Source organism: Cuculus canorus, chromosome 4, assembly GCF_017976375.1.
Source record: "Cuculus canorus isolate bCucCan1 chromosome 4, bCucCan1.pri, whole genome shotgun sequence".
In the NCBI taxonomy this organism is placed as follows: Eukaryota; Metazoa; Chordata; class Aves; order Cuculiformes; family Cuculidae; genus Cuculus; species Cuculus canorus.
The window spans coordinates 67,479,203-67,493,720 of NC_071404.1; the positions used below are offsets into that span (position 1 = coordinate 67,479,203).

Genomic DNA, 14,518 nt, shown 5'->3' on the forward strand with positions numbered 1-14,518 from the left:
TCTGCATCTTGTCTACCTTTTATTAAAATACAACGGGAAGGGTTCACTGTCGTGTTATAGCAGGAATGTGTGCTTTCCTATAATAATACTAAGCATTGCATTGTGATGGGGAGAGTCCCCAGTCTTTTCACAGTTATTCCACCCTCCTCTTGCCTTTAGAATTGCCCTTTAAGGGCATGAAGCAGTGAACATCCACTGTCACGTGTCCGGGGTGAAATAAGAATCTCAGCCCTTTCTGCTTCAGAAGAGCTCTGTGGTGATGGTAATATCATCACAAATCATCCTGTGTCCCTGCAGTATGCTTTCTTTTGTAGGAGAGATAGTGTTTAAAGCAAAGGTCTGAGTAAAATGACATAAGAATTGTCCAGCTATTAAATATCATCACCTTGTGAGAGCTGTAGCTGCGATATTTTAGCTCCTAGTGGTAAACAAAGCCTACCATAATCGGTGCTGTGGCTCTGTGCCCTGGCAGTGGTGAAACAGGACCATACTGGTGGACACCCTCGGCTGTCCTTAGGAAAACGGAGCTGCTTCTGCAAGAGTAAAACGGAAATTAAGGTTTGCTTTTTTTTTGTAGGCGCTGGGGTTTTTTGATTGTTTTTGCTTGTTTGTTTAGGCTTTTTGATTTTGTGCGTTTGTTTAATATAGCTCTGAGTACGGTATTATCCTTGCTCTCAAGTCACAGCTTTCTACCACAAGTGAAGTTTCTTTTAGAAACTGCCAAAAGGGCCTGAAGGGAAACTCCAGCTTCCGATGTGACTGTTTGTGGTAGATGAGCAAGAGGCATTGACTTATTAAAGGTCCCATCTGCATTGTGGCGTTGCTTTTAGAAGTGTTTACCTACAGCTGGCTGGACCCCTCCATTAATGTTGTATTATTTCTCCCCCTTGCAAAGACTGTTTGAGGGAAGATCTTAGAGAAGACAACCCTAAAGGAGAAGTGCTGCATCTCAGCCCCTCGGAGACCAACTGAGGGCTGCCAGCACCTTGAAAAGGAAGCTGTCTCAGTCTAGCTGGTATGAAATGCTTGCGGTGGGGATGCTCAAAGGTCTGTCTTTCTGTGGGGCAGTAGGAGCATCGTAACTCTGGCCCAGAATTTCCTGCAGAGGAGCCACTCCTTCTGGCTTCAGGGACACAAGAAAGGTTAGCTCTTTCTGAAATCTCAGCTGAAGGAGGCCCTGGCTGGTAGCAGTTGACACGTGACATCTGCTTGGTAAGGGTATTCACCAAAACACCAGGCTTCTTGGTAGTAAACCCCTTTCTGTCTGGGGAATTTCAAATCCACACTTACTAGAGGGGTCCTGCATCCCAGGCTGGTGAGAAGGGCCTCAGCTTGGAAGCAGATAATTGCGTTCATCCAGTAACGTGCAGGGCACGTTCTGGCTGTGCAACACAGCGCTTCGAAAGGGAGCGTGTTTGTGTGGGAACTGGGGGGACTTCCAGTTGCCAGACTGCATGTGTCACTTACCAGCGACGCAAGCACAATGATTTATGGGCTGTGTAAAGCACATAGGTGTAGCATTTCTTGCTCTCCAAATGACGTTTTAAAAGAACGTGACAAATACAGCTGCCTGTTCTGAGGAGCCAGCTCTGCTAAGCACGCTCAGCAGTCCTCAGGGAGGAATACTTGTTCCCTGCTTTACAGCACTGGCCTGGTTTGTAGCTCCACAAAAATGCTGGAAAAAGGGCAATACTTACAGTAATACAGAGTCCAGGCTTCATCTTTAGTGAGGGGAGAGAGCAGCTTAACGTTGCTAAAGGTAAATGCCTTTCCTATAGACTTACTGTGGCATTTGGGTATCTCAAACTTGAGGAAAAGTACTCGCCCTGAAAGCAAGTAAAGCTTGTAAAATTATGACTGCAGGGTTGGAGGAAAGAGGTCTGGAATGGGTAGCATCACCAGTAACTTGAAGCTCAAACAGTCACTCCTTGAGACAGATCATATACTTATCACAGAGAGAGGAAGAAGATGGCAGCAGAGACATGTTTTTTTCCAAAGACTTTTATTAATAAACACCTGGAACATTTAAGAGTCACTATGGGCCTTACTTTATACAGAAATACTCCTTTATTTGCTCTGTCTCATCCTTCCCAACTATCTCAATGTCAGCCAACTCCAGCTGCTGTCTCTCTTCCCGTTTCTCTCCCTACCTCATTTTCCAGCTTAGCGGCATGTTTACAACCCACGTATGCAATACCTACGTCATACCACTCCACGCACAGGCGTTACTATACTAACACAGCTCTGTTGTAGCCTAGGTGCTTAGCCAGAGTGCCTCTGGGAAATGGAAAGAGGCTCCTGAACATCGCTGCTGGAGGATTTCAAGTCAGATGCAGGATCACCAACTTCTGTCAATAAATAAATTATCATTATCTTCTAACAGGTTCCAGTGTAACTTTAAATTCTGAAGATAAATAAAACAAAGTCTTTCAACATGAAGATTGGCCCTTTACTGAAACAGCAAGATTGACAAGACTACAAATTTAACGCATTTAGAAAAGTAGTACTTGAAGGAGAGGAGGAAGGAATCCCTGGTTAGGTGTGTGTCCTCTGGAGGGAAGCACAGAAGAGATAAAGGTTAACGGTCGCTGTGTGTACGTAACTACAGGCCATATGTGTGAAACAGACACATGAGCATTCATCTAAAAAATGAGGATATTACTATACCCATAGAGTTGTTAGCCTCTATTTCTTCTCCTGCTCTTACTGGAAGAGGCCTTTCTCACACTGTGAGAAAGTCCATTCACTTTTAATGAAGTTGTCATCTCGAGTAATGTAAAAATGTAATATGAGCTTAGATCTGTTCATATCTAAACTGCATTAAACTTCCTTCGTATTGCAACAGAGAAAGATTTAAGAGGATCTCACTGAGTAGTCGAGCCTCGTTCCCTTTGGTACTCGCAGAAGCTTAACATGAAATAAATAAAATTGGCATGCTGTCAGGGCAAGTTGTTTTACAAACACAAGTGTTTTGATTTAAATACTAAGCCCTCCACATTCATTAGAGGATTAAATCCTTAAACGTGAGGGTTAGTGAAGGATAAAGCTCATTTGCCTTCCTGTTTTCAAACTGACACAGCAAGAACACCACAACAAGAACACCGAGTCCTTTCTTCCTCCCTTGGAGGCCCCAGATGAACACGTGCTGAATGGCAAGTGTAACTCCAAACAAGTGCCCGAGATAACATTGAGTCAACGGCATTTCCTCATCCTTCAATAGCTTCCAGCTTCAAAAGTTTTCTCTAAAAGAAAATTAGTGGTGAGTTAAGACACTGCGATACCTGGTGGCATCCCAACACATTAGAGCAGTCTGTCAGGGTCTTGGTTGAAACTAAAGTCACACACCAGAGAGAGGTGATCGGAAGGGTAATTAAAGGATGGCAGCCTGTTGGGCCCAATCTGCTCTTCAGTCAGCAAGCCCAGGGCTGAGTTCACATTCAAAGCATGCTGGGAATACCAGATATAATCCAGTGTGTGCCGGCACTCTCCTGAGGTCCGGATCTTCCAGGTGGTGTAGGGGGGCTCCGACTGCCCATCAGGGCTCAGCAGCTTGTAGGCGCTGTTTAAGTTGAGGCTGGAGTTGGAAAATTCTTTGTAGACCTCCTCAGTTGGCTCAGCGTTGAAGTCTCCACAGATGATCAGAGGGATATTTGCACCTTGGGTAATACTCTTCAGGTTCTGGAGAAGATCGCAGCCTTGTGCAGACCGAAACCTCTCCCAGCCCGTACGGGCTTTCAGGTGAGTGACAGCAATGCAGAGTAGTCTTCCAGTTTCATTGCATTTCAGTGTCTGAGCTATGGCCACTTGGTTGGTCTTCAGCTTCATGGCGGTTAGCCGGATGTTAGCACTGTTGATGAGCTCAAAGCGGTCTTTGAGAAAAAACAAGGCACAGCCATCCGGCCCATTGTTCTGCTCCACGTCTAGGCACGGGGACCACGGCTTCGGGAAGAAAGTACACTGGTAGCCAAGTCGGCTGAGGAGGGGCTCAAAGGTGTCAAAGTAGTGGTCGACTTCTTGCAGGCACAACACGTCAGGCTTGTACTCAAGGATTTCCTCCAGGATGAGGCACTTCCTCTCTTCCCATTTTAGAGCTTCCATGGGGCACTGAACAAAGTTGTCTTTTCCTTCTCCAAGAGCTGAAATTAGCAGGAAGGGAGAGAGGGGAAAAAGAAAAAGGTTACCGATAGCTAAAACGGGCTCTTTTCCTCCAAGTTTGGCAGAGGCCAGAGGCAAGGCTCTGCTTTTGTGAGCCAGGTGCTACCTCGCAGCAGCCAGTGGCTGCTCGCAGCCACGCGTGAGAGCGGTCACAGTACAAGAGGCTACAATGGGAAGCAACACCAGGCTTTTGCAACACTCTATTTTCTCTCCAAAATGGGTGTACATCAGTTTACATGCAGATGATAGGTTTTTCAGGAGTAGCTGCTGACTTTAGGGGGACCAGGCTTGTCCATGGTGCCAGAACCCCTTCTCAAAAGACTCAAGTCTCTCCAAAAAAATTAAGTTCCCTTTACAGATAGAAGTTAGGCAAAGACTTTTTTCCACTCTACCCAAAAGTCACTACACACTGGCAACTGCTTCCACATGAAGTTGCCACGACTTAACTGCACAATGTTAAGGAAATGCCTGTGTGGGGGATTTCGCACCCCAAGATTTTAAGATGAGGCTGTTGCAGAAGTGAGTTTACAGACATGACTTTAGAGGTCTGGGAAAAAAATCAGTTAGAATTATTTTGAAGAATTAAGAATTAGCACAGTAGAGCCGAATCCCTGAATAGTTCACCACTAAACTGATCAGAAAACTGTAGGGAAGCATTATAAAGAAAAAATACAGGAGAGTGAGTCTTTTCTGTGGATTAACAACTATCTAAAAGTGATGGTCACAGCTGTATTCAGTTAAGACAGGCATTCAGAGCTACCTTTGGCATCACAGTTGCAAGGATATATTTTGTCCTTTCCTATAGAATGGAAGGGAAGCCACTATTTCAAGTGCCGAAAATCCTCCCCTCCCTATCCCTCAGTCAGTTGTGCCTGATGTAATCCATCTGTCTCCCTTTGCTCTGCCAATCCCAGGCACAACCTAATTGCGTAGACAACCTGCACTTTAAGGTTTCCATTGCTGTGTTTGATCTCAGTGTCACACCTTGAGCTTAGAGGCAGCTCCTACCTTGGGCAAGGATGTTCCACTGCATGACCCGAATGGGGCGGTGGTTACCGGCAGCGTTTTTCCTCAGGTCCACAAAGTTCCTGTGAAACCGAGGTGGCCGTTTCTGCAAAACCATCTGACATTCCTCCAACAAATCCTTGGGGTCTATGGGATCCAGCTGTGCCGAGTCTGCCTGCTCCAGGCAGTCCTGGTGCTGGGAGACGGCACCGCTGCTCAGCGTCTTGGCAAGTGCGCTGTAAAGCCGGCTGGTGCTGTTTCCCATGGAACACACTGGAAAGGAAGAAAATGGTGTCAGAGATGTCCACCACGTCTCTTTGCGGAACACAGGTGCCTTACAGATAACCCTATTACAACACCGGCAATTTCGTGTTTGTCAGGGACCCATTCCTGAATCCAAGATAAAAGAAGAAGGATGCAGATAGGGTTGGTTCTATCCACAGTCTCATTGTGTTTTGCTTATTATCAGGGGCTGCAAACTCTGCAGCATGTGAACAGTCTTGTTCAAGCCATCGTGCCGGTATCTTCTAAGGGAAGAAAGGAGTCTTTCATTCAGAACGGCAGGGATAACATTAACCTCTGCAAGTGTTATAGGAAACAAAAAGAGAGTGTCCTTTTTCCCTCCTCACAACAGAGAGAGCTCAGCAGGCAGACAAATTTTGCCTGCTCCATATTTCACGTGCAGCACTTGTCTCTAATGGGGACAGCACTCTGCACAGTCGGGAACCCTGTGCCTGTTTGGGACGGTGCTGAGCTGCGGGCTTCCTGCCCTCAGAGCACCAAGTAGGGCGACTCTTTATCTCAGGTTAATATTTGATAGGAATCACTAATCAGCATTTCATTTGCCCTCAAAGCAGCAACGTTTTCATGAGTGTGCAGCAGCCAGACACTTCTGCTGGCTTAAACCTCAGGATCGTGAGCAAAGAAGGGGGTTTCTCCCTTTCAGGCCCCTATGCTCATTCCCCTCACCCTGCTTTCTCACTTTGGCTCCTTCACTCCTTCGCGCTGTGCCCCAGCTTCCCAGCAGCTTCCCAGCAGATCCTGCAGTCCTCCCCAGGTCCCAGTGGCCTCTTGCTCCTTTGGCCATCTTGAGCACACATCCTGCAAATAAGCAGCTTTCCCCTATCTCTCCCTGTTAATACCTGCTAGCAGTTAGTCCCCTCTCTGCCCCATGACTCCTGCAGGGAGGTTCCTCCATCCCACACAGGGCCACAACAGGGGCATAAACGTGTCCTCCAACTCCATTTTACCCTTTGGCCCACACACAGGAGGTGGCTGCAGCGCTTTCCTTAGCAGAAGTCGAGCAGCAGAGCTGTCAGACAGCAGCCCTCATGACTATTGTGCCACAAAACATCTCCTTTTCCCACTTTCAGGAGACCACAATCAGCACCATAGCGTAGCAGCTGACACCCCGAGGCTCGCTTTCTGCAAGCGCCCAGGAGATGCTTAGTGTTAAGGGCCAGGCTTCAGAGCAGCCATGGAGGAGTTTGCACAGAGTTCATCGTACTCCTACGCATCTCCACAACAAGTCCTTGGCGCAGCTATGCACGCCCCAAGACCTCTTCCAACGCTTCCTCGGGGGAGGGTTTTGCCCTGAGGTGCCACCCTTGCCACAATGTGTGGGCAGTGCTTGAAAGGAGGCTGTGTTTATGCTTTTCCACACTCAGCGCTTCGCCTGGACGCTTGGTTTCCCTTCAAACACAGGCAGTAAGGGCAGCGCTCGCACCGCAGCGACTCGCACAAGAGGCAATGCTAACCGAGTTCCAGCGTTGTCTCAACTTACTGACTCCAAAAGCATTTTGCAAAAGTAATCTTGAGCAAAAGAACGAGTTTATTTGTACCTTTGAGTGACTTAAAAATGGAAGAGAAGTGTCACCTCGCACTCACATCATGTGGCAGGTCTCAAGTGCTTCCCAACACATGGGTACGTTCAGTCTTTGCCAGCCTGAACTACAGCATTACCAGTCGTAAAGGCTGGTGACAGACAGACCCGGCTAGAGGGGAAGGTGGAAGCTCTAACAGTTAAATAAATGTACTTAGAAGGAGCAAAAGAGAAAAGACAGACCCTGCAGCAGAAGCCTCACGTCCTTGTCTTTAGGTAAACGGGTAATTTTAAAGACACTAAAAAAACCACTTGCTTTAACGTGCATTTTATATGTGTAAGCCACTGGAATATTCTTTTTGAGTAGTTCCAAGAAAGCTGAAAATTGGGAATTTAAATTGCATGTAGGATGGGTGTCCCCATCTCCACCCTTCTAGCTGAAGTACCACGACTTCCTCACACTGAGATGGGAGCTTGGGCTCACAAGCATCAATGTCCTTCTAGTAGAACTGTGTTTAAATTATTGCGTTTTCCGCAGTCTGTCTTACAATTCTTGTCAAGAAGCCATGGACAGCTGAGGTAGACAAAATGCCATTTAATAGCGAGGGAAGTGGGCCCAAAGATGAAATCCCCAAACAGGACTCTGACGTGGCTGCGAGGGTACAGAGAGCAGGAGCAAAAGCACGCTCTATACTTGTTACAGATGCGTCCAGCTTACGCGCTACCAGACAGCCTTGCAGGAACCCAAAGAAATCAATAGAGCTTTTAATTAAAGCTCCATAGGGAGCTCCCCACCTATTTTGGGTGTTGGTACAACCCGTAGTTAAGTGCTGCAACTGTAGGGAAGCACACAGTGCTTTCTCCTACCCGAAGGATGTGGTCCGCAGCTGAAGTACAGTCATGAGCCCTATGCCCTGCACACCCATGCTTTCACTTGGGCTTCCCACCACCAGGCTAGTGCTGTGCCACGAGGGAAGCCTAGGTTCTTGCTAATGGCTTCTCGAATAACTCCCCACTGTTCCTTCTGAGAGCCACGCAGGATCTATGTTCATTGCTGGATCTGAATCAGAGGGAGGACATCAAAAAGGACAAACTGGGTGCAATGCACCTGGAGCCAAAAGTCTACCCTCTGAGCAGCTCACATCTGTTACAGCAAGCTGACGTCTAAGCTCAGCCATGCACCTGCCAAGCAGCAAACAAAGCCAAAGTATTGCTTAAAACTCATCGTTCCTGCGGTCACGGGGTATCCAGCTCTTTAAACACGTCAGGCATAGCCTAACCTGCGCAGGATGTGCTACGGCCCAGCTGCAGCACAGATCTGCCAACTTTCAAAGTCAGTAACATCTCAGAAAGGAAAAAGAGCTTCTGTCTTCTTTTGAAAGCCCAAAGCAGGCTGGGTGAGGGAGAGTCTAAGCAGTAAATCAGACACTTCCAGGCCTGTTGTAGATGGCCTGGGTTTCCTTGGCTGAAGGGAGACTCTTGCACGAAGACTCCAGCTTAAGATGACTGACATCACAAGTTCTGTGTTCATAAAGTGCTGAAACTATCAGAGCACAGTCTAAACCATTCTGCAGAACAGGGGCCAGACCAGCAACCTGACCACTGAAACTCCAAGCACAAAATCCATTTGCTCTTTTTGCAATGCTTAATAGGTCTGTCCCATTGTGGCGAGTGCAGGACCACGAGATCCTTACAGTCCAAGTTAAATAACCTGTAACTTGCTGAGATAACATCTACTGCTGGTGATGTGGCACTATAGTGCTGGTGTACGCAGAGGCACAAGGAGACTTCTGAGCTTGCACTTTAGCAGAGGGTGGTGATCATGGACACAGTTCTCTTGGTGTGATGTCGAAATACAGAATGCCACCTCAGCAATTAAAATTCGAGGTACTCGGGGAAAAAAAAAAAGCCATTGAGCCATTCTCTCAGCAAGGGCGAGTCCTTAGCACAGGAAGGGCAGGGGAAGAATTTAAACTGTTCATCAATCTTCAGAAGAAAAGGATGCAAAGTCTGAGGCTTCTTGTATCATCCATCAAAAGCAGAGAAAATATTAACTTCTAGGATCTCATGCAATGAGTAGTCACAGACTTAAAGGATTTTGCCTCAAAGCTGAGGGTTGCAGCATGCAGTCAGATGCAGAGGGGTATGAGGGCCATGACCCTTACCTTTTGGGTACGGTAAAGACCATACTAGTTTCCTCTCCTACCTCCTAGCACTGCTTTTGGCTGAGAGCCCCGACCTTGTTCACTGCAGGGATTCTGCTGCCAGGTAAATGGCTCAACCACAACTGCAGCCTGGTCTGTAGCTGTATCAGCCTCTGCAGACGAAGATGCCCTCCCTGCAACCTCAGTTCTAGAAGAAACTTGGTGAAGGCCATACTCGCATGACAAATCCTATGCTACAGGGCATCAGACTACACGTATAGCCTTGTCTGGGCCAGCAACAGGATTGCAGCTGGGTCACTTGCATTCAAAGCGGCGGTCGCTGCTGCTCATTGGAGTTTATGAGTCCTGATTTTGGCACCTAGGCCAGTGTTATGCAGAGTGTTACCCTCATATGGGAATTTGGAGAGCTTGTCACAGCAAGGGAGGTGTTGCCTAGTCAACAGGCATCATCAGGTAGAGAAGGGAGCCTCAAATCCTGCCCCGAGTAACACTAATCAGTATTTGGCACAAGCTCTGGAAATCCTTTTCCTCAGGAGTACTCTAACCATGAGCTCATTGGTGCCAGCTGCCAGCACGCAGGCACATATGCTCCTTTTCCCTGTAGCTCCATGAGGCTTCAATCCTGCCATTTGGCATCCTGGCCTGTCTTCAACAGGAGAAGTAGAATCATAAAATCATTCGGTTGTAAGAGACCTTTGAGATCATCAACTCCAACTGTACCTGCCCATAACCTAAATCAGGTCCCCAAGCACCTCGCCTATCCGCCTTTTAAACACATCTCCAGAGATGGTGACTCAGACACCTCCCTGGGCAGCCTCTGCCAGTGCTTGATAACCCTTTCTGTGAAGAATTTTTTCCTAATGTCCAATGTAAACTTCCCATGACGCAGCTTGACATCACTCCCTCTTGTCCTGTCACCTATCACTTGGGAGGGAAGACCAACACCCACCTCTCTTCAACCTCCATTCAGGTAGTTGCAGGGAGCAATAAGGTCTCCCCTCAGCCTCCTCTTCTACAGGCTAAACAACCCCAGTTCTCTCAGCAGCTCCTCGTAAGACTTGTTCTTCAGACCCTTCACCATCTTCCAGTAGAAGCACCCTGCCCCAGCCTGGCTTGTAGAGCCCTCCTGTAAGAAGTACCAACAAGGAATGAACACACTTTACCCCAACCCCAGCTAAGGGCAGCAGAGAAAAGTTCATCTCCTCCATGTCACCTAAGTAATAAAGCCTCAGATCTTGCATAAAAGGTGTCAGACTTCTCACCTCTCCCACCACCAGCAGCCTGGAGCAAAGGTGGCCGCTGCCCCAGCTTTCACCAGGAGCTTTGCCTCTGGATGTGCCTTTTTAGCCACAGTCAAAGGCAAGCTGTTTGTTGAAGACGTGGCTTAAGGCTGTATCTGAAATGCAGAGGCACGGCAGGTGTGTCACTGCTCTGCTCCGAGCCTCCCTGCACGTCAGAGGGCAGAGGGTGGGGAGCACGGTGCATGCCAAGGTGTCACCCTTACATGGACTCCAGGCAGAGCACGCATCCAAGGACGTGTGGGACCTTCAATGCTTTCCAAGTCTCATTTTGAGAGCAAAGAGCAGGGCATAATCATTTACATCTACCAGGCAAGTAGGAACCTGATGTCTTAGTATTTCTGCTTTTCCATGCCTGAAGGTAAGCTGGGCTTCTCCCATACACTGCCTCTAGAAGAAAAAACCCACTGTGACTCAAGTGCTTCCTACACAAAGCGCAACACGGGAAGAGACAAGATCAGTTCAGCCAGGACAGTATGTGTCTGGCGGTGGGGTGAAGATACTGACCCACCTGAGCAGCCAGCCCGCATCTGGGATGTCATTCGGCAAAACTCACAGCTACTGCTCATTTCCAGGGAGACCTTATAGCAGCCTTCTAAAACTAAAAAGGGGCCTACAGGAAAGCTGGGGAGGGGCTTTAATGGCTTTAAATTGGAAGAAGGTAGATTTAGATTAGATATTAGGAAGAAATTCTTCACGATGAGGGTGTTGTGACACTGGAACAGATTGCAGATGCCCCCCTCCTTGAAGTGTTCAAGGCCAGGTTGGATATGGCTTTGAGCAACCTGATCCAGTGGGAGGTGTCCCTACCCATGGCAGGAGAGGCTGGAAGTGGATGGGCTTTAGGGTCCCTTCCAACCCAAACCATTCTATGAATTCTCAGGGTACCATCCACCATGGAAAGGCAGCTTGCAGAGGAACCAGTACTGACACCCAAAATGCCAGCAAATAAACTCTGTAAGATTTCTTTTGGAGCTTTAGAAAGCGAGCACCCGTTATCAGGCCAGGGCAATGTGTGGGAGTGATCTCCATCAATCATGTGCAGCGAGACAAGAGCTGGGGACAGAATGTCCCTTTCCACTTACATGCAGATGTATTAACTTTCCCAGAAATCTTATGCACACTCTATTACTTCCCAAGGAATAATCTTAATGTTGTTACGAACTTCCCCAGAGTCAAGCCTCTCGCTGATGGGAGCTCTGGAGGCAGCTCAGCCTGCCCTTGCCTCTGAGAGGGGGAACGGCTGCAAACAGAGGGGATGGCAGCAGAGACACCTGTTCAGCACAGATCACACTGCACACAAGGCGGGACCATCTCCAGAGAATGAGCGCTGTCTGCAAAAACACTGTCTGCAAGGAACCAGAGGAACATTCTGTCTAACCGTCAAAAAAATACAGTTAGCGAGACGAAACTTTACCTCAGCTTAAATAAAAAAATATTCTGCTTTTTGTAATAGCATTGATATAAGAAGTGGTTCCTATTTGGAAAAGAAACAACCTATGGTGTAAAAAAAACATGCTGTCAGGGGGATGTTTTGTCTAACTTCGGAAAAAATATAATTACTTAGATGAAAGTTTAGCTTAAATCGAAACTACTCTGCTTTTTGAGACAGGAACCAGCTCATTTATCAACAGGATTTGAAAGAAAACCAAACCCATGCCACAAACACCCAAAGCATCAGAGGCACATCCTGTTTAGCTTTCAAATAAACAGTTACCGAGATAAAAATTTAACTGTCCTTTAGCTTAAATAAAAAATATTGGGCTTTTTTTACATAGCAACCGCTCGCTGTAGCGACGCTATTTGAAAGAAAAGAAACCCACGCTACAAAAAAAAACAAACAACAAGAGGAACATTGTGTCTAACTTTCCAAAGTATAATTATTTAGATTAAACTTGGCGCTACTGTAGCTTAAATAGGGGTCATCGCACTTCTTTTTTTTTTTCCCGCCCAGGAAAAAAAAAAAGGAGATCCCGTGGAAACGGAGAACAGTATCCCAAGAAAAGATTATTTTTTCTTGCAGCCAGTGCTCCGCGGAGCGGCGGATCCCGGTGCCCCATTCCCATTCCCATTCCCGTTCCCGTTCCCACCTGCTCGGTGCGGGCGCCGCGGTGCCCCGGGGCTGCGGGGCAGCAGGAGGGACCCGGAGAGCGATCGTAGCGCCGGGCAGAGGCAGCGCGCGGGGCTTTGGAACATGCTCCCAGCAGGGCTGCGGCCGGAGGAGAGAGCGGCACCGGGAGGAGCGGACACCCCTCCCGGCGGCCACGCTTATAGCGGAGGAGGAGGAGGACACCGCCACATCCGGCACCCACCACCGCCTCCTCCGGGGAGGGGCGGGCGCCGCGGGGAGAGCAGCCGGCCAGCGGCGCCATCGGCGGGCAACGGGGTGGAGGAGGGGGGCGGCAGCTCATCGCGCCCCGCGGAGGGACCGCAGCCTCGCATCGACCCAGCGCCGCGTGCCCCATCCCGCACCCCCTCCCCCCCCCCGGCTGTGCAATGGGCTCGCCCGCCGGAGGTGTTCCGCCCGTGACGTCAGAAAGGGGAGCGTTATGTTCCCACGGACGTCACAGCGCGGGGAGCGGGAGGGGCGCCTTGCGGTTTCCTTCTCCTTCCACGCGGTTTCCTTCTCCTTCCACGTGTTCTCCTTCTCCCTTCCACACCATCTCGTTCTCCTTCCGCGCATTCTGCTTCCACATGTTCTGCTTCTTCTTCTACACCATCTCCTCCTTCCACGCGTTCTCCTTCTTCTCCCACGGGATCTTCTCCTTCCACGGGATTCCCTCCTTTCACGGGATCTCATTCTCCTTCCACAGAATCTCCTTCCATGCATTCTCCTTCCCCTTCCACACGTTCTCCTTGTTAGTTTCATGTGATTTGCTTCACCTCCCCTATCATCTTTTTCTTCCTCCATGTGTTCTTCTCCTTCCACACAATTTCCTTCTTCCACACATTCTCCTCCTTCCACATCTTCTTCTTCTCCCCCACAATCTCCTCCTTCCATACATTCTCCTTCCACGGGATTTCATTCTCCTTCTACAGGTTCTCCTTCTTCTCCCCCACAATCTCCTTCTCCTTCCACGGGATCTCATTCTCCTTCCACAGGATTTCCTTCTCCTTCCACGCAGTCTTCTCTTTCCATGTGTTCTTCCACACATTCTCCTTCTCCTCCCCTGCAACCTCATTCTGCTTACACGTTATCCTTCTCCCTTCATGGGGTCTCATTCCCCTCCTTCCACGCGATCTCTTTCCACAGGATCTCCTTCTCCTTCCGTGTGTTCCCCTTCCCCACCACAGTCTCTCGGGATGCTCCAGCTGCAGCGCAGGGAGGGGGTCCCCCCAGGCGTAGGGCAGCGTGGGGAGTGAGGTCCCACCGTGTGTGGGGCAGCGCCGATAGGATAAATTACTTTCAGGCTGCCTTTATGGGCGATAACTGATGTGCCCCCCACCTTGGGTACTGCGTGCGGGTTGGGGCACTACAGCATAAAAAGCTACTGGATATAAGGACATAAAGCTCCTGGCCAATGAGGAGCTGCGAAAGTCACTTGGTCTGTTCAGCCTGGAGAAGAGGAGGCTGAGGGGAGACCTCATTGCTGTCTACAGCTTCCTCGTGAGGGGAGGAGGAGGAGTAGGCGCTGATCTTTCGGATGACCAATGATAGAACCCAAGGGAACAGCAGGAGGATGTGGCAGAGGAGGTTTAGGTTGGATATTAGGAAAAGGTTCTTCCCCCGGAGGGTGGTGGAGCACTGGAACAGCTCCCTAGGGAAGCAGCCATGGCTCCAAGCCTGACAATGTTCAAAAAGCATTTGGATAATGCACTGAGGCACTTGGTGTGAATGTTGGGGTTGTCCTGTGCAGGGACAGAAGTTGGACTTGATGATCCTTCCAGCTCAGTACATCCTATGACTCTATGTGCAGCCTCTTTCTAAGCTGCTAACGATGGAGATCCCAGAACTCTGCAGCTGCTTTTGTTGGGTAGGCATGCAGCCATGCCTCAGGGTACGCGGGGAGTTCTCACATGTCTGGGGATTAAACTGTCCTGGGGCCAGTTATACCCCTAGAAAAAAGAAACTT

General features: G+C 48.8%; 1 protein-coding gene across 1 annotated transcript; it reads right to left on the reverse strand.

Moving 5' to 3' along the window:
• Positions 1–1,989: 1,989 nt before the first annotated feature.
• On the reverse strand, positions 1,990–12,765 carry NOCT (nocturnin). The gene is made up of 3 exons (XM_054064564.1): positions 12,536–12,765; positions 5,164–5,433; positions 1,990–4,136 (listed from the first exon to the last, which is right to left on the reverse strand). Exons 1-3 carry the CDS (start codon positions 12,639–12,641, stop codon positions 3,301–3,303), a joined length of 1,212 nt encoding a protein of 403 aa, XP_053920539.1. The 5' UTR covers positions 12,642–12,765; the 3' UTR covers positions 1,990–3,300.
• Positions 12,766–14,518: the final 1,753 nt, after the last annotated feature.